Genomic DNA, 25,035 nt, shown 5'->3' on the forward strand with positions numbered 1-25,035 from the left:
AGTGGTAAGTGGGGTAGTGAGGGGGAGGCCGGATGAGATCAAGACATCAAGTGTGTGGCCAGCCAAGTGAGTCGTGCCGGAGGGAAGGATGGAGAGGGAGAGTGAATCACAGAGGACGCGAAAGAGTGAAGATGAGGGACAGGTAGAATCAAGATGAATGTTGAGATTCCCAAGGAGGAGAAGTTGATTGGTTGAGGCCAAGAGGGAAGAGGGGACGTCAGCCCACTCAGAGAGAAAATATGTGATTTGACCAGGGGGTGGGTAGAGAGTAGCAACAGTAAGAGAGTGGCTAAGAGAGAGAGAGAAAAGAAGAGTTAAAAGGAGAAAAGGAGAAAAGAGAAAAGAAGAGAGAAAAGGAGAGAAAAGAAGAGAGAAGAAGAGAGAGAAGGAGAGAGGAGAGAGAGCCTGCAGACTAAGCATTCAAACAAGGAGTAAGCTTGAGTGGGAATGAGAGAGGTAGGGATCCACTCAGGGAAGATAAGGGTTACACCCCCTCCAGGCCGATTGGATTTGAGAACACAAAAAGTAGCCCGAAATGGGTGTACTCAGATTTCTAGATTGACTGTAGCTGATTCAACACCACAAAGAAAGGCTGGCACCCATATATACCTGCTGCGGCGAAGCTCAAAGACTGCTTACACAATGAGTTCCTTACAGCGTATACATTCACCACTTCCCGCCTTATGGTGACGCTGGTTTTCCCTGTCAAAATACGCCATGCCTGCACGAAGACTTTCCCCAACTCTAGCGCGGTATTTCAGGAATACTGCACGAGGCTTCTCTAAATTACGCCATATCGTGTTAACAGGAAAAACCACTACCATCTCTGCCTGAGGAAACTACATCCCATAAGGGACCCTTTCCTGGCCCACCCACTAGAGTGCCCCCAGCTACCCCCTTTGTTTGACTCAGAACCTGCCCCCACCCTGGCTCTCTCCTCAGATATCCACAGAAACCGCAGGGATGGCGCAGTTTCAAAGCTGGTCCTCGTTTTGGGGTCTGCAGTGGGTCGGGATTCTTTAAGCAATCCAACCTGCAGAATCTCCTACAACATGTTCGGCCATATTAACGAGCGGCAGTAACAAACACAATAAAATGTGTATGAAGGCTTGGTGAGGTTTGGGGGGTCCGAGAGTGATGGCAACTCGGTACCCACAATCTGCGTTGAAAAGAAATGCTGGTCGCGCGATACATTACACCCGAGGTGCTTCTCCACTTGAATCCCTGAAAATATACTGTATGTATAGAGAAGCTTTCATTACACATAGAACAGTTACACACCTGTGCAGGAGTAATGCGGGTTTCAATATACACACACAGAGCAACAGTAGCACTAGAGAATCCAGGGAATGCACGTGTCACAGCAGTACAAACTACCCTCAACACAGAGAAAAGGAGCCAAAGCATTGTGTAGTGATTTAGGTTTCCAGGTTGTCTTTGCAGAATGAGTAGAATGCTGAGTGAGTGACATGGAATCTTGCTGGTGAGGATGTTGTTGTATGGTTGAGAGTTCTGAGTGAGAGAGTTGGTGAGATGTAACCTACCTGGGAGGATGCCGGTGCAAGTTTGCCTGGAGCTCTGATGAACTTGACATATGAAACATAAAAGATGTACTGGAACTTCATTAAAGGAACAACTAGAACATCAAGAGATGTCAGAGACATCACTGGGAACCCAGAGCTTTACACAGTGCAAGCTACTCCACAGAGCCCCGATAATGTGATGAAGAGATTTCACACCATTTTTACTTGGATGCAGGACAACACTCTGGGGTTTATGGCCATGCACAGTTGAAGCAGGTGTCCACACTCATGACTTATTCCATCCGCCAAAATAGGTGACTTCGAGCAATGTGATGAGTCAACCAGACCAAACACACCATTTACACCATCATTTCAAGATTAGACATAGGCTACACACCTGGACAGGTAGACCGGCCACTTCTGCATAGGCCAAGCCCTGAGGTACTACAGTGAGCCCTACGGTCAGGCCAGCGAGGACGTCCAGCTGCAGCCACTGCACAGAATACTTGGGGAGCCACTGCAGGATGGGAAATCTCTTCCGCAATGCCTGGGAGGAGCAGCGGCTTCTCCAGCCTTGGCAAGTCCATCCCAGGGTCTGCCCCTGTGCTGAGCAACCCGAATACTCCATAGCTACCTGGGTGGTCTGTAAACCAGGGCCGCACTCGCGGTGAAAAGAAAGATGGCGCCCAGGCAGACTGAGCGTCCGGTGTGATCAAACCGGAAGGTCAGGGGAAGGCATGCACGGAACATTCACACATCAGGTGTGCAGGTAGCAGCCAAGCAGTGAGGATAAGCCGAAGTTCTGAATCTCAGCCGAGGGCATCCCCTGGCGAAGGAGGCACCCCAGAACTCAGGTGGATGAAAGTTGAAAGGAGCCATAGGCTTCGTTTCAAAGCATCAAGCACTCATCGGGTTGAACCAGGAACCTTCTGAACAGGGCCCCCGAGCGGCAGCACACAAGTCACAGTTGGTCTGCCAGTGACCACAGGCTCCCTTTGAAGGGATCCCGAACTCTTCGTTGGCGGCTGGACACGGTGCAGTCTGTTGTTGTTGAGCGCCTCCTGGGCGAAGCTTGTTCTGGGGCAGAGATCCACTGAGCAGCGTGGTCCTACCTCTCCTGCGTGGCATCCATCGGTACTGCAGAGCCAGCGCCTGCCAAGGCAAAACAAGCAGTCAGAGTTAATACACTACACACAAACAGCACAAGCAACAGCTTAAAGAGGGCCCATTAACAAGATCTTGGGAACTTTTAAACAGTACGTGAATTCGTCTGTGACAATGGTTCAGTTTTGCGTAGGTTTGCAAGAGTTGCGCTTATTTCCTGCACCAGCACATCCTGAGCTGTGGGCGAGCAGCGGCTGAGGCAGTAGTGCTGCTGCGACACCTTTGACTGACTAGCGGTCAAGGCAAGGAAACACAAGCATTGACAATGGCAGGAGTTTGGAACTCTGTGTAGGCATGGAAAAGGCACTTGCCAGGCACAGTTATAGTGGTGTTCCCTGGCCATTGATGGTAGCAGGTTCGAAATGGTGCGAGGACCCGTGCACTTAAAAGCAGCGCCTGGCAAATGCCTAATACTTATACACAAGCCACAACTGTTGGCTTTGCCAATGCTTGTTTTTAACAAAACTTCAGTGTAGGACACACAGAGAGCGCTGAAGGCAGACCCAGTTAAGACATTTTTATTACACCAGTAGTATGTTTACAGCTCCAAATTATTAACTGCCAGAAGACTGCGTTGAAAAAACACTCGTAGGCACTTCGAGGGCAAAGTTTGATGGTAAGGCTGGTTTAAAACAAGCACAAACAGTTCCCATGAGGAGACGTTTTGGGCGGGGAGGGGCAGAAACTGGGTGGGAATGGCCATAGGGATTAGCATGGCCATGGGCAGTCAATGGGTGGGCAAGTAACCAAACAACACCTACAAGCTGTGTGTTCCTCCTCATATGCCATTTCTCGCTCTATGTACTCTAATGCAATAGTTCCGTTTTATTGGGTCACAAGCAATACCCAATAGCCCAAACTAACAAGTGTGGCTACCAGTTCAATATGTGCCAGTGTGAGCCCCTAGGCTGGGGTAGGGGCCCAATGTGGCATGGTGCCCAAGATGCCAGATCCCTCATTAGTCCTAGGAATCAAATGTTTGAACATTTTATACATTTTAAAAAATAATTAAAAAAAATAATTATATCGCTTTAGCAATAGCCCAATCAACTACGACAAGAGTAATTAGTACACGATATTACATGTTACTACTAAGATCGTTACAACACCATGCACATCATAAATCTGTTTTCGACATTTTTACACATCTCTTGTTTTTTTTGTTTTTTTTTTTAACTTTCAGAGCCTTTGCAAAACGCAAAACAGTGTCAGTATCACGATTGCTGTCATTAGGAACAAATGTTTAGTTTATCCGAAACGTTCTCTGCCTCCTTAGTCTAAAGAAACGGTTATGATATCGCAATTGGATCGTGCCTTGCTTATCTGTCCAGCCTTCCATCGCTTCCTCTGCATTTGCTGTTAATTATCTGCTTGGTTCAGCCCGCCCTTTATCTGACGGCTATTTTACCCAACTGCTTCCCCTGCGCCGCTTCTCAGTGTGCCCCAACACACCCTTTGATCATTATGAAGTAGCGCCCCAACATGGTAAAGGCGCTCCCCCTCTTTTTAGCCTGTTCTCGCCATCCCTTTCATCGTTTTGGGCCTCTTCCTGGTCGCATCTTCTCGCCATCCCTTTCATCTTTTTGGGCCTCTTCCTGGTCGCATCTTCTCGCCATCCCTTTCATCTTTTTGGGCCTCTTCCTGGTCGCATCTTCTCGCCATCCCTTCCATCTTTTTGGGCCTCTTCCTGGTCGCATCTTCTCGCCATCCCCTTCATCTTTTTGGGCCTCTTCCTGGTCGCATCTTCTCGCCATCCCTTCCATCTTTTTGGGCCTCTTCCTGGTCGCATCTTCTCGCCATCCCTTTCATCTTTTTGGGCCTCTTACTGGTCGCATCTTCTCACTCGAGTATTTCACAATACATTTCTTCTGGCTTAGATACCGAGGTAAATAAACGTGTGTCCCTCTTAATGTGTTTATTCTGTGTTTATTCTACGTACAGAATGTTGTAGAAGGGGCTTTATCAATGCGATAAAAATGAAAATGCAATAAGGGACTATCCTAGAGCAAAAGCGTCAGAGAAAGGGGGCACTACAGAGAGTGGTTATAAATGGATCTCATGAGTAGTCCAGCAAAGTACTGTTTGCTGGGGTTGGCGAATGCCGGTTGGTGGATTTGGACTTCCTGCTGAGCATCCTTGCTGCAGCCGTATACAGCTTGACTGGACTACCCTTGGAGGACGTCTTAAGCAGTCGCACTGCTTTGCCTGGCTTCATCAAGGGATAAGGAGTTCATTGTGTGTGCCCCGTATTCTGGTTACCCTGGAGACCATTGGAAGCTGTGTGCGCCCCATATTCTGGTGTATTGACCTCCATTGTAAGCCGTGTGTGTAACAAGTTTATTTTGTTAAAAACATTTTCTCGACAGGTGTTTCCTGACAGAGGCCCCGCCCCCTGGTTGTGTGACACCCATTCTTTTTGCTTTCAAAACCCTACCGACCCGCGCACCGAGAAGTACAGCAAAGTACTGTTTGCTGTTCGCGGTGCGCGGCGGGAAGCGGCTCTATTAGCACACTAGGTATCATAAGTCTCTTGGTGGAAATTACCCGTGCAGCCTTTGGTTTAGGGGATTGGTTAAATCGGTATCAGGTATTAGTGTGCTTTGCTTACAAGAGTGACATAGGCACTCATGATAGTGGGTTGCCGTAGGGTTGGGTACTACTGAGATTCTGTTGGGGGAAGGAATGTGCGATTGGCAACTTTCTCTTTAAGGAGCCCGCGGGCCTGACGTTTTCGAACCTCAGATACCAGGTAACCTCATGAGTCTGTAATATAATATTTACTGCTTACTGTAAAGAGGGTGAGTGGGGTTCTGGAGAGTTACTATTGAGCAAATATCCCTTTAATTATCTTCTGGAACTATATCATTCTGTGCCCCTATTTTGTGCCTCACTTGATTGTGAGCAAATTGTTGATCACGTGGTGGTGTGCTATGTGAGATTACGTGCCATGGGGAAATGTAAAATGGCGGCTCTACGGAAGGATCATAGGGCTCATTTTTTCAATGCTGTAAGCATGCGTAAAGCTAGCCTGGCACGTGCGGCGGCGCTTCCCCTACCTGCGCCTTGTGCGGAAGAGGAAGAGCTGCTTCAGTGTGCCCAGGACTACTCAGCTGACTTGAGAAACAGAGGTTAATATGGACTCCTCTCAACCCCCGTTTGGTGACGAGTTAAATAGTGGTATCCCTAGAGAAGACCCTTTAGTAGGAAACGCAAAGGGGCCTGGATGACTTGGGCTTAAATGTTCCTGCGATTTTTATCCCAGACGATACTCTTGATGACCCAGTATATGATATACAGGTGGGGGTATAAGTGAGTTTCCTCCTGGTGATGAGACAACTACCATGATTGGGATCTTCAATTGTGCCATTCTGGCTGAACTCAGGAATCAAAACAGACTTCCTGTACAGGATTGTTAAGGTAACGGATGACCTGCCTAAGAGAATGTTTGATCTACTCGTGCCGGTCATTAAGGCAACAGATGACCTGCCTAAAAGAATGTCTGATTTACTTGTGCCTATTCTAAAGGAGTGTCAGTTGGGTCTGGGTGTGGAGTCGAAGAGCGCACCTTCTTTGGAGGGTATGGGTTTAGGGAGGGAGCAACGTCGACCCTCTGCTCCTCCTATTCATAAACCCTGCAATGAGAGAGTGCCTGTTCAAACTTTTTCAGAAGTAGTTGCTAAGAGTGTACATAAGGGACAAGCAATGTCTTCTAAGAGTGGGGGGAATGATTCCCTAAGCATTACAGGCCCGGATGGTGGGGCTCCTTTCTTTAATCCCCAATCGAAATCTGCTAAAAAACAGGCTAAGAAAAATAATAATACATCTAAAAAAGGGGTCTTGAAAAATAAAACATCTAGAACATTTTTGAGGGATTTGGATTGTAAACATCTGATTGATAATGACATGTTTGACTCAATTATCCATGTAAACTCTCAAGAGTGAAGCTCCTAAGAAAAAAGTAGTTCTTCGACCAATCTACCCAATGTGAATATCAAGAGGGTTTGGATGGAATGTATGCAACAATGAAAAAGAAAAAGGATCCTGCGTCCACTAAAACGAATAGACTTGAAAATGGCTTAAATGAAATCTTTGATATTTTCAAAAACACCACAAAGATGACAGAAATTGAACCTGCTGAAATATGTTGCAACAACTCTGTCTGGGTCACTGGTAATGATACAGACAAGGAATTTGTAACTATTAATTATATACCCAGGGAAGTAGGACTCCCGTATAAATTAGTTAAAAGGCCAATTATACAAACAGTGAATAAGGGCCTATATCATAAAGACCCAACCGTCTGTAACACGCTGCCTTTTACTAACCTTACAATGGTTAAAGCGTCCAGCAACGGCAGGGGGTTGATGGATATGCTGCTGGTTCATAGTGAGGCGCTGGATCCAAATGGCACTCTATCTGCATTTAACCCGCAGAAAAAAGTGGATGATATATTAAGGAACGTTCAGGACATTATGAATGAAAACAAAATCTTGAAGGAAAAAGGGAGATCCGACTGCTCAAGGGTTAGCAGCATGTGTACAAGTGGTGAGGGAACTAATCCTCATATCGAGCCTCTTAATGTATTGGCGACAAAGAAGGCTGATATACAGTTTGAAAAAACTGATATAAGCAAAGAGAATGATGCGAAACCGCAGGCAAAAATTGATGAACTATTGATGAATGTTCAGGATATTTTGAATGAAAATAAACTCCAAAAGGTCAAGGGGCGATCTGATGACCCAATAAACAAAAAAAACGATTTAAGCAGTGAGGCAATGAATGAGCTTAACTATCTCTCTTATGTAAACGAACCTGAGAAGTTGGGGACTGTGAAAGAAACAAGTTTTGAACATGATCTCAGACCGCCTGCTTTTGCGAATTTACCTGGTCTGATATTATGTTCCTTGTTTAATGATGGAAGGTATCAACCATTAAATAGACCTTATATTCTGTCCCTATTTGCTGCAATTCCTGAATTGAGCCTCATTACTACAGCAGATATTCAACTAGTGGATTATATCCACAAAGACAGACTTGACTTTGTCAGGCTTGTAATTCCATCTCCCTTGGTAAGATCAATGTTACCGAAGGAGGCTGAAACCCTCCAACGCATGGGGTTTGATATCTTTCCATTTAAAGATCAGATGTACCCATGCAAGTCCTTGATGGAGGAGGGTCAAGGGCTAAAGGTATGGTTTATGAAAAGAAAGAATATCCTACTCACTCCAGATCTGAAGATTTATCGGATAAACAAGACTGGAGATGGCTTGCATTATCCTTACGTGATGCTATTAGCAACTTAAAAGAGTTAGTTAAACCAGTTTAGTAAGTAGCCCCTTTTTGAAATTGATTTGCCGGAACTCCAGAGGGAATTTTCATCTTTTTAATAATGAAATACTTATGAGTGATTAACACTCTTGATTTAATTCTCTTGCAGGAAACGTGGCTAACCTCGTCTGTGGGTTGGGAGGGGTTTGCAGTTGAGGAATTATGTACAGTCAGGGGTCTGAGGAGCAGACCTAAGGTTGGTCTGTTCACAGCCTCAAAAGATTCACCTGGCCTTATTAAAATGGGGGCTTGGAAGTATCGTCATTCGTTTTTATCAACTGCTTTTAAGGTGGGTGAAGGGGTTGACGCCTTTTTCCGCCTGTTGATTAATGTTTATTGGAACTCGAATTAATTTTCCGATCTACAGCTGGAAAATGACCTAATCTCCTTAGGAAAATTTATGGATCTGTGGTGTAGTGGTAATCCAGGGGGTCAAATAATTATTGCAGGCGATTTAAACACTGACTGTTCAGTAGATAGGGTGGTTGGTGACAATCTTTTCCTTAATAAGACAAACTTGGCAAATGTAATCAGAAATTAAGAGGAGTTCTCTGGTTGAGCTTTGGTGACCTTTGGGGTCTTAAATTGATCACAAATGACCATTTTTTACGTGGAAAGCGAGGGGCTGTTCCTCTACAATAGATCGCATTTTTTTGTCTGCTAAATTAAGTCACTCTATGGTGAAATTCGAAGTAAATGAGGTACCTGACAGTGATCAATGTATGCTAAAGGTTGAGTTTGTATCCAATGTATTATTAAGGGACCAAGGTTTATAACAAGGGTCTACTACTTAACACGTCAAAGAACAGGATCAAATGGTCCCATAACTCAACTAAAAAATGTACAGCAACATTGATTCGTGAATATGATGACTCGAAGTTAGAACAGCGTATGCAAATGTTTTCTGTGAAATGGTTTGAATCTACTATGAAGTCAAAAATGCAGAGGTTTCACAATCAGTTCCCTATGAGGAGCGGACGAAAGTTGTATCACAAGCATTCGATGGATCATGAAGTCTATGAGAAAAAACGGGCCTTCAAAGGGAGGTCCGCAAAACTCGCAAATTGTGGTCCTCTAATCTCAGAGCTATGGGCGCAATAAAAAAGCTGAAACAAGCGTATAAGAACTGGATGATTAGCCATCGCTGTATTGCTGCCCAGCGTGATGGTGAAAGGATGCTGGGAGCAATGAGGGGTGCTACGTCATCTAATTTCTGACAACTGATTAATAATGTAGACTCTTCTCAGGAAGTTTCGATGTTAAACCCAATACCTGAAGAGATACGGGCTGGTCATTTTGCGAATTTGTACAGTGCAAGTGATCAGATATATTACCAATCGGGGGAGACTGTATCATACTGGCCTTTGCCTTGTCAGGTGGAAGACATAAAAAGTCTGATAATTAAATCGAAAAATACCGGAGCTCCAGGTCTGAATAATCTCACCAACAAAGTTTTAAAATCTAATCCTTTCTATTGGGCTAAGATTTTGTGTATTCTTTTTAAAGATGTGTGCTTAACCAAAATCATTCCTCAGTCATGGAGGGTTTCAGCAGTCATCCCAGTGTTAAAAAAGGGCTCTAAATTATTGCTTAGTAGTTACCGTCCGATTGCTATAGCCGACTCAGATTCTAAGATCTTTGCCTCATTGGTATTGATCGACATCCAGAAATGGATAGATGCTAATCAAATTCTTAGTCTGAATCGAATAGGCTTTAAAACAAAATGTGGCACGGACTGTGGCGGCCTTGTCCTGAGATGCTTCCAGAGTAAAGCTTGGGTAAAGGGTGCTAGATCAACCTTTGTAGCATCAATGGACCTCAGTATGGCCTTTGATTTAGTGGATAGGCCCACTTTATGGAACAAACTAAAATCTTTCGGACTACCTAAACATCTGTTGGAGATTGTTATTGCCCTATATACCGATACTAGGTTGGTAGTAAAAATGAACTCCGAAGGTAGACTTTCCTCGCAAATGGAAACCAATAATGGTTTGCACCAAGGATGTATGTTGGCACCGACCATTTTTAATCTTTAGGTCAGTGGAGCCCATTCAGTCTTCTTCAATGGGGTTTTGGTTTCACCAAAACTCAATGGGATGTCGATCTCGTGGCTCGCATACGTGGACGACTTCCTATAGATAGACAACACCAAAGTGGGCTTGCAGCACTTAATTAAGGCGTTTGAATTATTTATAATCGATCTCCATCTAAAAATAAATCCAACTAAAACTTATCATCTGTATGGGGCAATCTAATAGGAAACAGGAGTCTTATACCTGGTTTTGTGAAGGGAAGCACATTAAGTCTCAAAAAGCTTTCAAGTAATTAGGGTATTGTTTTTCAGGTATGGAATCTGCTCCTTTGATTAAAAACCAATTTAGAGCTAAGGCTGTAATTGCATTAAGGCAAATGCGACTATTGGAAAAGAAATTTGGGGGACTCACTATGAAACCCATTTTGGAGTTCTACCTAAGAAAAGTGGTACCAAGGCTAACATATGGTCTGGAATTATTTGCTACCAACATTAAGGATTTTTGAAAATCTTGGAAGGTATCATTTGGAAGGGTTTACTATTCTTCCTACCCAAAAGCATTCCAATGGAGGTGATAAGATATGCATTTGATCTGCAATCTCTCCATTCAGTGGTTATGGCTAAGAGGCTTCTATTATGGAGAAAATGTAAGATGTTTGGGTTTAATCTGTATACTAAAGCGGGAAACGATACATCTTGTCCCTTTATGATTAGATTAAATAAAGATGTTGAAAGTATGTTGGAAGAAATGGGTATAGCTAAGTGCACTTTGATGAATAGGCCTAAAAAAGGTAAATGTATCATCCATGGGATGGATTGGTCTCTGACAATGAGTAAAGTGGCAAAATCCAAACTCTATAATCAAGCCCACTCCTTTTGGAAACTTCTCCCACTTACTTAATGAAATACCCAACTAGGTCTATAAGAAATTCCTTCATGAGATTTAGGTTGAATGTTATGCACACCTACTATATTTTAAAAGTAAGGAATCTCTCTGTGGACAAGACATGGTGTAGGTTCTGCAATCAGGTAGGGATGGAGGAAACTCTATATCATATCCTGTTAATATGTCCTCTACTGATTAAGCAGAGAACCAAATACTTTTTTGAATTGTTCTCTTCAAATGTATGTGTTGATCGTGACTACATTTGGTACAAAATGTGACATGGACACCATATTATTCGTATAATATCATTTTTTAAAACGGTTTGTCAGCTAAGTTAGTACAGTTGTGTTTTTGATGATTTGTTTTCTTTTTTATTGTTTTTTTTGTTTGTTGATTCTGAAATTGTGTGCATAGTTTCTCTATTTTTGCATTGTTCTCGCCATTTTTGGATTTGTAATTTGGATTTTAATATAATGAATTGTCCTAGTTTTTGCATTTTGCTAAGATTTTATAGGTTTGTTCTTAATGATTGATTTTGTAAAGGTTTATAATAAACTCCAAAATGGTCTTTACCTCCCCGACTCCAGTTAGAAACTCTCCTCGCCCCTTGCCACATCAGCATTAGAAAGTCAAGAAACCACACTGAATTCCTTGGAAGAGGATACCCTACCTCTGTGACCAGAATGCCCTAGGTGTGCCAGCCATGAGATCTGCTCCCCCGCTCCTAGAGTCATGGAGCGCACTTCATCAATTATCGTAGGGCCTTAATTCTCAACGCCAGAGGGGTCAAGTGGGAAACAGCCCTGCTGCTAATGCATGCGTGCTGTGGGTCTGCTTCACCCTCGTCCTGATGAAAGGCACAATAACGCTGTGATTCAAGACATGGGGACCCTGGAAGATCACAGGAAGGAACAAGTTACTTACCTCTAACTCTTGTTCTCCAGCATGGGTCTTACATGGATTCACATGCTCATTAATATTCCCTATCGTCAGGCTGGCAATCCTCGGTAATATAATATAAAGCACTTTAGCTTTAAGCTAAAAACTGCATGTCACTTGTATAACCTATTGCGGTCACTTTGGGTCATACTGCCCCAGCCAATGACATCCGTCCTCCTAAACTCCACCCCTGGTGTCCAATTTTAGATTTGGTTGCGCACGTAAAGTGGCAGTAGGAACCAAGAAGAGCCAAGAGGGGAAGGAGGGAGGGTTTGCATGTGAATGCATGCCAGACCCATGCTGAGGAACAAGAGTTGCAGATAAGTAACTTGCTCCTTCTCCAGCATGGGGTCTTACATGGATTCACATGGTTGTGAATACGATTACACAGCAGTACACTTACACAACCACAGGAGGGGGCAAGGCTCAACAGAAGCAATACAATTACTCCTGGAACAGACTCACCTCAGGCAGACAGGCTTGCCAAGCACCACTGACTGACACAAGACTCCTCCCTGGAATCCCTGTTGACACAGTAGAAACTCGTGAAGGTGTGGGTAGACCTCCACGTAGCCGCCCTGCAGAAGGGGCACACCAGAGAGGAAGGCGGTTGTCGACGTAATGGATCTCGGCCAGCCTAGCAACTGTCTGTTGACCAGCTGATGGCAATGCATGAAACAACCAGAGCCACCTGGAGAGGGAAGCCTTGGACAGGGCCTTCCAATGATATGATAGGTTATTTATAACGTACTTAATACCCAGAGGTTGCCCACCTAACCCAGAGGTTGCCCTAATACCTAAGATTGCCCCACAGGTCTCAAATTGATGAAAAATCAAGAGGTCTTTCAAACGTCCTTTGTGCGTGCAACATAGAACTTCAAAGCACGTGCAACGTCCAGGGAGTGCAAAGATGTTTCAGCAGGTGAAAAAGGATTTTACAAAGATAACCGGCAGAACCAAAGGCTTGTTTAAATGAAAGTCTGATGGGACCTTTGGCATAAAAGGATGAGTTTGTACAAACACTTAGCTGAGTGGAAAAACAAATATGGAGGCTTACATGAGAGAGCCTGTTATTTCCCCAATTTGTCTGGCAGAGGCGATAGCCACCAGGAAGGTGGTCTTCCAAGAAAGAAACTTCAAGGAGGCCCGGTGCATAGGTTCAAACGGGCCCCCCCATTCACCCATCAGTTTTGACAGCACCACATTCAGTTTCCACGCATGGGCAGGAGCCTTCACCAGAGGGAACATTCTGAAGAGGCCCTTGAGGAACTCCTTAACGAACCTGTGTGACCACAGGGAGAGCTTGCCCGAGCACAGGTGTACCGGGAAATGGCAGCCAGGTGTACCTTCATAGATGCACCGGCAAGGCATCGGCAAGGCCCCACTTGGCCAGCGAGAGCCGGCCTCCATGAGAAGGCATTGTGAAAAGGCTCAGATCCTGACTGAGCTGACCGAGCTGCAGGCTGCACCAGGACACTACGCCTTATCACCATTAGGCATTTTTACTGCCCTACATATCCTTGCCCCTCTGGTTCTTGAGCCCATCCAGATCATCCAGAGCCTTGGACCTTGCCCCTGTAGCACACCAGACTTCATCGATGCTCCAACGCAGTACCCTACTCCATAGAGGTAACTTAAATGTGAACATTGATTGCCTGTAACTATACCATCTGTCCCATTTGCAGCACCATTGAGAACTGGTCCCAAGTTATACCACATGTTATCTATACCTAGCCACCTGCTGCATCACCTGTCAGTTACACCTATTGCGTTGCCTTACAGTTGCACATGCACATGCATTTAGCCTGCTATTACACTGTTATTTGATAGGCTAACTACAACTATCAGATGGCAGCTCAGCTGTCACTACATCGTAATTTGAAAGTTGCATTTAGCCTATTAGTGCATTGCTATCTGAACCACCTTCAATGATAGGTGAACAACCAATGCACTGTGCTTTCCAATAGCTCTACAGCTACCAACACGCCATATTGTATTTAACCCAGTACTATCCAAGTAATATTGCCTAGGATTGTATGCCTCCCATTGTGTTACCTAGCATACTAGCCTCATACCAGCTCACTTACGCCATATGCACATCCTTCCTATTGTTTAGCTATAGGTCCTTTGCATATGCATCACGCCAGCCTGTTAGATCTACTCTGCCCTGCCTGCAAATAGACAGTAGCCTTACTCTGCTATACCTACTGCCTGAGCCATATGTTCAGTGCCAAATTATAGACCTGTGGTCCCATTTATGAACCTGCCTTCAAAGCTACCCACATAGCACATCTATCCCTGGCCCACCCCTACGCATACGGTCACAATATGTACCTCCCACCATTCTACACGGTCCTACTAAGGACACTCCTCCACATAATCAGCTTCAAGACTTCACTATGGTACACTACACACCTCTACCAGCGTCTGCGCACAATTTCCCAAAGCAGATTGACACGATTTCTAGACCTTGTACCCATTACAGAGGAACCTCAAATTACGCGTGAGACTCCCAAGACTGTACGACCCTCTACCTAAAAAAGTAACAAGTAATGCTACTACTAGCCCTTGCAAAACTAGCCATTCACAGCACCCCCTCCAACTGAACAGTAGACTCTTCCGAGAGCCCATTTCTGCCCCGAAATGTAATCTCAAAATACAGCCTTCACTGCCCCAACCAGCACAGTCTGGGATTAAGGGTGCTCTTATAAATGCCCGCCCTATGGTTGCCCACGCAACAGATATAGCCGATCTAATACAAAAAGAAAATATGGACTTCCTAGCAATCACTGAATCCTGGCCCCACCCTGCAGCTGGTCCAGCAATTATGTCAGCCATCCCAGATGACTACACCTTGCTAAGACTAGATCATACCACCTCGCGAGGTGGAGGCCTCGCCATAATAGCGAAAACCAACCTTACACTGAGACTCTCTCCACCCCACAACACCGAGTCTTGTGAACTTCTAACCACCAAGTTAGCTATATCCAACACGCAGTCAGTATCCATCCACCTTATATACCAATCTCCAGGCCCTCTAGGATCCTTCGAAGAGGACCTAACCAACATCTTGTCCAACAACCTTAAAAACTCCTCTCAAAGCATTATACTAGGAGACTTTAACCTTGGCTTCAGTGACCCCCTAGACCCTAATGCAACCTTAATTAACAACTCCTTAGAAGAATTGGGTTTTACCCAAAAGAGAAACGTCGTTTGCGAAAAAATATGGAGACTAGATCCATCTGAGACTAATAAGAATAACTTGAGCAAACAATCTACCCTCTATATAAAAAAGAAATTATACTTGCTAAACAAACTTCCTACAACCTCCGCATCTCCCAAGCAGAATAGTAAAAAGAGCTTTTTACTATTCTGAAAGAGGTAGAATCCCCTATCCAAACTCCAGACTAAAATGCTCTGGCCAATAAAATTACAACCTTACAAACTAAGATTAATAACAAAAAAGACACTTCTTACCACCTCGAAACCTAGCAACACTAATACAACAGCATCGCTACCAATCTTGACTCCAACCTATGCAGCCATCCCCCACTTTAACTTTCGCAAAGTATCGACTATAGAGGTTGAAAAAGTCATCCTTACTCTTAAACCTCCAAACTGCCATGGTGACTTATGCCCAGCGCAACTCATAAAAGATGCAGCTCGTGAACTCTTCCCCTTTAATTACCAAACTTATAAATGCATCCGTCACCTGAGGTATCATACCCAATAACCTGAAACAATCCTGGGTCCTCCCAACTACTGTCCTTTCACCACAGTGCCATTCCTACTTGAAATCCTTGATAAAAATAGCATACCTACAAATCCAACACTACCTTGAATACAATAACCTCCTAGGAGTCCGACAGTCAGGTTTCAGACCCCAACATGGAACTGAGACCGCGCTTGTAGACCTTAAGGCACAAATTGATGAGTTGAGAGACGAGGCCAAGACGGCACTACTGCTGCTCCTTGATCTCTCAGCAGCATTCGATTTGGTCGACCATGAGATCCTCTGCAAGCACCTAGAGACGGCAGCCCATTTCTCCCAAGAGGCAATTGACTGCATTCAGTCCTTTCTCAACAACAGAACAATGCGAGTCTTCTCCCTGTTAGCAGCTGTGGACCCAATACCTATAACTTGCAGTGTGCCATAGGGTTCCTGCGTCTCGGCCACCTTGTACAACATCTTTACAAAGCCCCTTTTCGATGATCTTGATGGTCTGGGTATCACCTACACGAACTATGTCGATGATACCCAGATCCTCATCCCGTTGATGGGGGATTATGACAAGGATTTGACCTTTGTAAACAGAGTACCTCATCATCCAGGCATGGATGGCCTCCCATGTTCTATGCCTGAATGATGACAAAACGGAACTCCTCATCTTGGGCACAACAGCTAACCTTAACAAACTTGGCCAGAACTACTCTTCATTCGAAATTGACAATAATACCATTGCCGTGGCTAAGGACATAAAAACCCTTGACGTCCATTTAGACTCCACATCCTATACTTTTAAACTCATCAGAGCAGCAAAACCATTCCTCTCCTCCAATAATTGCATTACCCTAGCTAGAGCTTTGATCCTGTCCAAGTTGGACTAGTGTAATGCCCTATACGTAGGCAGTAACAAATACATCACAAACAAGATTCAAATCTTGCAAAATAATGCCTTAAGAGCAGCCCTCAGTCTCCTGAAGAAAGCCCACATTTCAGATATTAGAAGATCTGTCAACTGGCTCTCCACGACAGACAAGATCTTCCTTAAATCTGTCTCTTTGATCCACAAATGTCTCCACCATTCTGCCCCTCTTTACCTGACAAAGAGATTTACCAGACAGGTTTCCTGTCGCCCCTCCAGAAAGGTCAACTCAAACCTCCTATTGGTGCCGAGATTCAAACGCACTACGACAGGGGGGAGTAGCTTTCCCGTCAAAGCAGCACAACACTGGAACTCTCTACCACCACCCCTAAGGGAAGACCTTCCTTACATACAATTTAGATCCAATCTTATCCACTGGATTAAGGAACACGACAACTAACGTACTTGCTCTTCTTACCTACCCTATATGCTTAGCTATAATTTGTAAATTTTGTATATTATACTTTCTGTAAATATGTTTTATTGTATCTGTTCTCAATGATGCGGATGTGTCCAGTACTGTAATCATAGCTTGACTCCATCCATTTCGCCTTATGTAACCTAAGCTATACAATCCACTTGTGCCCTTGCGCCCTGCTACCCCTGGGTTAGGTGCGCATTACAAATAATAAAAACAAACAAGTTTTTTTGCGCAGCAGGGAAATCCTCTGACTGGCACCACAGCGTAAAGCGCCTATACTTGTGTTTGTAGCAGGGAAGTGTAGATGAAGCCTGGCCCTGGCTAGGATGCTCTTCCATTCCAAAGACAGTGGGTAGAGTCCAAACTCTAGGGCTGCAGGAACCAAGCCGCCAGACACAGAGACGCTGGGTCGTGGTACAGTTATGACCCTCCTTCCCCAGAGAGGAATGAGAAGGTGTCCCCCAGACTCCTTTTCTGAAGATACCTGCTGGCAAACCTTTGGCACTTGGCATTGTCCGCTGTCGCAAAGAGGTCGATTTGAGAGTGACCCTACACCTTAAAGAGACGGGTGTGAGGAATCTCAGGGGGTCCTCACTTCTACTCCACCTTGGTCTCAGGTGGCCAGGGAAAGGCCATTGCTTTTGGGTCCCGACCCTGGGGGTGGATATGCGAGGGAGGATCACCTGAGTGGAGGGAAATAGGGGAGTGGGGAGAGGATGTCTTTTGGCGAGACATGGTATCCCTCTTTCCCTTGACAAAGTGAACCCTCTGTTCCCCATGCCTTTGTAGGCTACTATCGATCTTTGTCCCTTTCTTCCACCCAAAATGTCACACAGGCAGTTCCACATTAATACTGGGACGAGGAAGAAGCAACCGGGAGTTATGCACACTTCCATTTATTCAAACCTCCCTAAACACCACTTTGGTACTGAGGCGAGAAAGAGGGTTTTGCAGGAGTTCAGTTGTAATGGTCAGGCAGGTCCAGTTAATAGGTTTCACCATGGTCAGGCAGTTAAAGTTAAGGACTCACACCTGCAGGCATTTAACCAGCCCCATGTGTATAAGAAGGAGAGACGACCTGGAGAGAGAGGACTTCAAGAGAGATGGCCTGGAGAGAAGGACGCGACTTGGAAAAGTGGAGCAGGCTGGAAAGAAGACGTACTGAGAATCTGGGAGAGAGAGCTGCCAGGGCCAAGGCTGGCAGTGAGATAGTCAGAGATCCTGATATCCTCTCCACCCGGTGTCCACAGCAGGAGGGGTCACCAAAGCCTCTCGACCACCGCAGGTCTCTACGAGAGCGAGATGTGCTCTCAGTAGCTTCTGCTGGGGAAGAGTGGAGCTACACGTTGTAGAGATCCAGGGCTGCAAGTGTTGCTTGCTGTGGCGCCTGCGACAGGAAGGCAGAGCAAAGTGAAGCAGGGAAAAGAAGCAGAGAAGCCAGACAGAGCTGCCAGACGCTACTGGTGAGTGTAAAGACGGGAACAAACATACCAGGGTGCTCCGGGGGCTGAGAACCAGTGTGTAAAAGTGCCAAACAAACTAAACTGTTATGAATATTGTGGAAGGCCAGAGCAAGTATATTTGAATACTGAAACGAGCTGTAAGCTATCAGAAGCACATTGGAAAGTTGAAACAAGAAACATTGAATATCGAGGTCAATGAGAGAGATTAAGAGAATATTGAATATCAATATCGTGTGATACAAAAGCAAGTGATAAGCCTTTATGAAGGAAATACAAGCAAGGAGGTTAAAAGGGAAAATACCACGAAATAAGATGTGTGAACAAGTGGTGGCAGAGTCAAAGGAATATAATAAAGATTTGCAAGAAGAACCCAAGTAGTGGCTTAATGGAAATGAACCCAAGGATCTTCAGGTTAAGAGAGAAAACCTGTGTTGGTACAAATCCGCAGAACATGGAAAGCATAACAAAGTGCATAGAGGAACTGGTTGCGTGACCTTTAATGGATGGACTGTGTGGTCTGACAACTGCACTGAGACAGAGCGACCCCTACTTGGAAAGAGCCAAGTAAAGCAAAGGTAAAGGAACCAGTGTTTTTGCTGGAAGATTTGAACTCTTGGAGAAAGGAACCCCGAGGCCTTTTTGAAACAGTTTTGAACTTGAGGAAGGAGAAGCTGTATAATCTAGGAGCTGGAAGAATCTCGGAACTTTGTTTTGAACACCATTTCTTTTGCTGCAGATATCCCTACACATTGTGTAGTTGTGAGGGCAAGTGTATGTTTTGGACGCAGACTTTTGATTTGAACTTACTGACACAGACTATCCTTAGTTTTCTTTAGGTTAGGGAAATCCCACCTTAGTATTGGGCTAGTTAGGCCTTACTCAGTCCTGACATTTAAGTAGATTAACGCTTTTGATTTGAAAATTGTATCGGTTGTCTGCGTCTTACTTCATGATGCCTTAACACGGCACACTTGTGCTTGCTAGAGCTCCCAACTCATGGCAGAACCGCAGCTCCTTGTTGAGAGAGTCTGCAATGGTGTTTTGAATGCCTGCCAGGTGAAATGGGACGAGAACCATCAGTTGACCTATGGCCCAGGGCCACAGATTCTGCGCCTTTGGAGAAAGAACGGGAGAGCGTGTCCCGGCCTGCTTCTTGATGTAAAACATAGTGGTAGTGTTGTACATGAAGACTCGTACCACCTTCTTCTGGAGCTGAGGCTGAAAAGACTAGAGAGCCAGAACACTGCTCGTAGTTCCAAAATGTTGATGTGCAACTCCCTTTTCCTGCGGCGGGGCAGAGGCCTCTGGCATAGGACTGGCCTGTGTAGGAGCCACAATATCCCAGAAAGGCATCGGTCGCAACAGTCTCCTGATACGCAGGGACCTGAAAGGGAGCACCATGTGAGAGATGAGAGAGAATAGACCACTAGTGCAGTGCCTGATGGAATGCCAAATAGATGGCAATCTTGTTGGTCTATGAGCCTGTGACCTGTTTCCATTTAGCGGCCAGGAATTCCTGAAGTGGTCTATTTGAAGTCTGCAGTGAGGAACCAGATGAATACAAAAGGACATCGTCCACTTGAGGAACTTGATGGACCGAGCTGTTGCAATCCTGGCTGCAAACAGCTGCTGCACCTTCCACAGGATGGACTTCATCTGGTCTTCTGACAGTGTTGCCATAGGAATTTTTGGTCATTTGGATGACTAGAGGATGTGAAAATACATGTCCTCCAAATCCAGTGATGCCAGGAAATCCCCTCTTTGTAGCTGCTCGAGCACGTGCTGCAACGTGACCAATCATCCTGAACTTCTGGGATTTCAGGAACTTGTTGAGACATCTTAGGTCCAGGATGGGTCTCCACCCCCCAGACTTTTTCTGAATCAGAAAATATCTGGCATACACTCAAGAGCCTCAGAGTCACAGAGGGACAGGCTCGATTGCCCCTTTCTGCAACATGGCTTGGACTTCTTTGAGGAGTTGGGCCTCATGCAGCTCCTGCCTTGAGATGGGAGGGATGCAAGGGCATCTGCTTTGAAACTCAAATGGGTGACCATGTTGGACGATATTGAGCACCCATTTATCTGTGGAGTTGCTGCGCCACTGGTGGGCAAATTGAGACAGCCAGCCTCCGACTGGAGTGCAAAAGTGGGGACACATGCCCTGGGCTGGGCAATGCTTCTTTGGAAAATGGCGTCCTAGCTGCTGGGGCGTGATGACGTTGGGCACCTCCTCTGTAGGATTGCGAACATCCTCTATACGCCTTCTGTATGGTGGATCGAGAGGGCCGATGAAAGGCTGGACTGAGAACCTTAGAGGTTCTTGAGACCTTTCCCTTAGTGGAATAAAAGGACTGCTTCCTCATCTGCAGCATACCCAATGAAAGTGCTGTGTCAGTGTCAGTTTTGATAGTCAGGAGAGACTCATCCACTGCCTTGCTGAAGAGGTTCTCCCCATCAAATGTCATGTCCACCACCCCAACCTGCCCATCTGGGCAGAATCTAGTGGCCTTGAGCCAACCCTGGTGGCATAAAGCTACTACATTCCCCATTTGCTGAAACCCAGAATCCGCAACGTCTAGGGCGATGGTGATAGCATGGTCAGAAGCCACCTCACGCTTTTGGAAGATGGATAGAGCCTCTGCCTTCTTGTCACCCGGGAGGAATTCAAGTAAGGGGCCCAGCTTGTACCAAAGCCTCTACCGTAAAGAGAGAGAATGGCTAATGCGTTGGTGCCCTTGATAGTGAAAGCAGCAATTGTAGTGATGCGTTTCGCAACAGCATCTAACTTCTTCCCCTCCTGATCCAGCGGGTCCTGACAAGACGAAGAAGTGTTCACCGACCTTTTCCTTGCTGCCGCAGAGAACACAGTAGTGCGTGGGATGGGCACTGAGCATTTGGGTGCTGTCTGGAATGCTGTACTTTTCCAAATGCTCCTTTTTTGAGAGGAGCAGAGTAACGGTTTCTCATCACTACCAAGCCATCTTCCCAGATGGCATCCAGTCTTCATGGAAGACTCTCAACGTTGAAAAAGAAAACCTTCCTTCTTCTGCTTGGGGATGCGGTTCAACAGCTTCGCAGACTGGTGGACCATGGCTTGAAAGGATCTGATCTCATCAGGAGGAGAGTCTCTGGCTGGCAAATCTGCGTCTGGAAATCGGCATGAGCGAGGGATGTAGTCGTCATACTCATCCACCCCTTGAGTACCATCCGTATCCGGGTTGGTGTCAGTATTGGTATCCGTGCCTGTAAGATTAGGCTCCCCCAGGAAAGGACGGTGTGGAACAGGTGGCTGCTGTGAACAGCAGGAGCTGGACGGGGTGATGTATGGCGAGGCTGGGAAGGTCTTGGAGGACTTATAGCTGGCACTCGGCTGGGAACCACCAGTGTAACACGCTGTTGAATCTCCGAGACCAACGTATGGAGGGTGGTCAAAATGTCTGTAGACGCATCCCTGGGAGCCGTTGACCTCCTTCTGGGTCTGAAAAAACACCCTCCAGGAAGTCTTTCATCTGGCAGAGTGTAAGGCTGAACCAGTGGCGCAGGGGGTGATACCCTGGGAGGCCTCACCTGAGACACAGCGAGATGCTGCGTAGGCCTGATAGGCCTACGGAGAAAAGGGAGTGCTGGAGGCATCTCTTTCTCCATACTGGATCCCCTTGGGAAGGAGGCAATCCACAGGGCTTCTGGTGTTGCAAGCATTGGTGACGCAGCCCCAGCTGCGGCTGACTGAGGCCTTAGAGGCAGGACCTTCCTAGAAGCAGTCATAGTCACCATCGAGATAGTAACCCATTGCAGAGGCCGTCGACAGGACAAAAACCGGAACTGCCAGCTTGGTGGATGATGTTGTTGACGGGGTCTTCGTGGACGAAGTCGACAATGGTCTATCATTAGGCAAAGCCGTAGATAAGGACTTGGAAGACAAATGCTTATGTTTCATCAACGGAGTCTTGCGGGTCTACGGTGCCTGGCCAGTCGATATTGAAGATGCTTCTTATTGAATATTTGTAAGTCGCCTATACAAGAAATGGTGTTTCCAGGCGCCACAAGACAAAATGGGGAGAAATAGGGGAAATAAACAAAAATGGTCCTACTAGGCCTTATGACATTCGGATCGTACAAGTGCAGAAAAAGAAGTGCAAAGAGGAGGGGCTACAGGGGGGGGGGGGGACGCCGGAGGTGTAGATCACTGACTAAGGGTGAGGATGGGGGAAGGACCAGATTCGGGAGGAGGCTGGTCAGGGTTGGGGTTCAGGAGGGAAGTGCTGATCAGGGGAGTGCTGGTATATACTGGTTCGGGATGGCCTAGTAGACGGTTAGGGGACCAGGCCGCCAATTGCGGCGGCAGAAGTGGATTTAGAAAGGAAGGGAGTGGGGGAAAAGAAGTGGAGAAAAGCAGGGGCTTGAGAAGTTTCCAGAATTTAAGGAGGTCCAGCTCAAGTCTGAGAGGTGTAGGGAGGCTATTCCAGAGAGAGGCACCTGCTGAACAGATAAGCTACCCCCCACTATCTGCTGGAAGAAACTTCTTAACTGCAGAGAGGTGGAGCTAGAGGACCAAAGGGCTCTATCAGGGAGGTATTTAGGGAGGTGGAGATAAATATAGTGGGTTGCAAGATGTTAACGATTGCTGGCCCTCGGATGAAGGGATTGTCTTCGTGGACGCAGATGAGCCGGTTGATGGACAGGCTGTGGTTGCGGTGCTCGTCAAATGATACATTGGAGCGTGGGAAGACTGTCTTTTTTGGTAGCTTCCCCTCAGAAGTGTCCTCAAAATGGCCTGGACCTCCTGTCAAAGGGCACACAGATGCCGAATCGGAGGTCCTACCCTCGTCGATCCATGCCACCAACCTTCTATGATGGTCCCTCTGCGTCTTAGAGGAGAAAAACTGGCAGATCGAACATCCATTAGCATTGTGGTCTGGATGAAGGAAGTAGATGCAGGTCTGATGGCGATCTTCCACAAAGATGTTCTTCAGCCTGCATTTCAAGCTAATTTTCTATACTCTGGCCTGGGGGACAGATGTATAGAAGGCAAACCTATATTGTGAGAGGGACAACTCTTGGAGCTGTAACCAACCCAGTTCATGGTAGCAGTGACAAGAGGTCCAGGCTAAGTCTCAAGAGGTGGTGAGCTTGTAAAGGATGCACAATTAGTACAGACAATGGGAGTCATAAATTACACTGACAATATGTATACAAATACAGTTTATTTAAGGCCAAATATCACTATGAAAAATGACTACTAACATGTAGAAATATCACACAACACTAATAATAGAATACATATATACAGTCACTAGAGTAGGGCATAATACAGATCAAACCCATGTAAAGGGAAGTATAGATTAGTTTATGGACTACTGGTCCACAGACAATTAGCCCTAGCTTCAAAGATCCTTCCCTAAATTGTCTGGGGCATTATGCCCAAAAGTTCAGGAAATGTTCCGACAGTTTGTAATGCTGGAAAAAATGAAGGTAGGGTGTCTGGGGTCCAGTGAATGATTCTAAGTGTTAGAAGACAAGTTATTCCAACTAATAAAAGGGTCCCCAACTTTGGGCAGGCTTGCACAAGCAAGCAATGGCAAAGCCAAAGTATTGAAAAAGTTTTAGAAAAGTTAAAATCTTTTAAAGGTAGTTTAGGAGCAGATAAGAACCCCTGCAACTCAACTCACGTAATCCGATTCTTCCCAGGACTTGGCAGGTCAATGGCAGAAGGTCCGAGGCCACTTTTCCCGCCGTCAGCCTCAGTCCTTGATTCGTAGGGGTAGCAGGTTTCAGCAGATCTCCGGTCAGTATCTTAGACTGGTGCAATGACTCTCAGTGAAAGAATGCAGCAAAACATGATGCAGGACCCCTCTCAGGACTGGACTGACTCAGCTAAGCGGTTGCTGACAACAGTCACTGCAGCACAGTGATGCAAAGAGACCCACTAGTCGCAGTCAGGCTTTCCCTCCCATTACGGGTCCCCTTGATGCTAGGACTCTGAAATTTCGCTGAGGTAAGTCTTGTAGGACAAGCTGTGGCCTCAACACCAACGGTGACCTCAGCAGCCCAAACTCAGAGCTGGTCAGCCACATGGCAGTCCCGGGGCAATTCCAAAGGTTCTGTTACGCTCACCTGGTCTCTGCAGGGGCGTTGGGGCACGGTTGGAGCCCTCCTTCGGCTTGGCTCCTCTGGATCGCCTCCCTCTCCCGGTTGCTGCAGGGCCTACTGTTCTGGATGCTGGTATTGCCCCTGAGAGAAGATGAGAGCTAATGAGAATGGCGTGGGAGTGTCGTGACTTCCCTCGACCCTCTCGTGCCAAAATGAAGTGTGCAAACGTTTTCCCATGCAAGCTCACCTGTTGTGTTGTAATGTTGAGCTATCCGTCCTGCTTTTCGCATAGAGCGGACCGAGTTGCTTCACTTGGCTGTGGAAATGTTGATCCAGACCAGCTGCGAACAATCCACTTAGAAGGTAAGTCTTTTGGTTGTGATTATAGTTCGTTTATTATAATGTCCTTGTCTTGTTCAATAATAATTCTTGCAATGTCTAATCTCATCCCAATAGGTATGAGGAAGCAGATCGGAGTGTGGAGCGAATCCAGGGAGTTCCTTGAGCCTGATGGAACTGGTAAGATGGCCTTTATAATGGAAC

At 46.0% G+C, this 25,035-nt stretch overlaps 1 protein-coding gene across 2 annotated transcripts in view; it reads right to left on the reverse strand.

The window, feature by feature from the left end:
- Nucleotides 1-25,035, reverse strand: part of SLC26A11 (solute carrier family 26 member 11) — a 257,186-nt gene that overhangs the window by 218,283 nt on the left and 13,868 nt on the right. For both annotated transcript variants that reach the window (XR_011305180.1, XM_069655195.1), the window contains exon 2: nt 1,921-2,675. Coding sequence is in view for 1 of the 2 variants with exons in the window: in XM_069655195.1 (XP_069511296.1) it covers nt 1,921-2,151 (231 nt within the window). In the remaining variant the exon portion in view is untranslated. The remainder of the gene's footprint in view (nt 1-1,920; nt 2,676-25,035) is intronic.

The sequence above is a fragment of the Ambystoma mexicanum genome, chromosome 3q (genome assembly GCF_040938575.1).
Source record: "Ambystoma mexicanum isolate Mex_15411 chromosome 3q, UKY_AmexF1_1, whole genome shotgun sequence".
In the NCBI taxonomy this organism is placed as follows: domain Eukaryota; kingdom Metazoa; phylum Chordata; class Amphibia; order Caudata; family Ambystomatidae; genus Ambystoma; species Ambystoma mexicanum.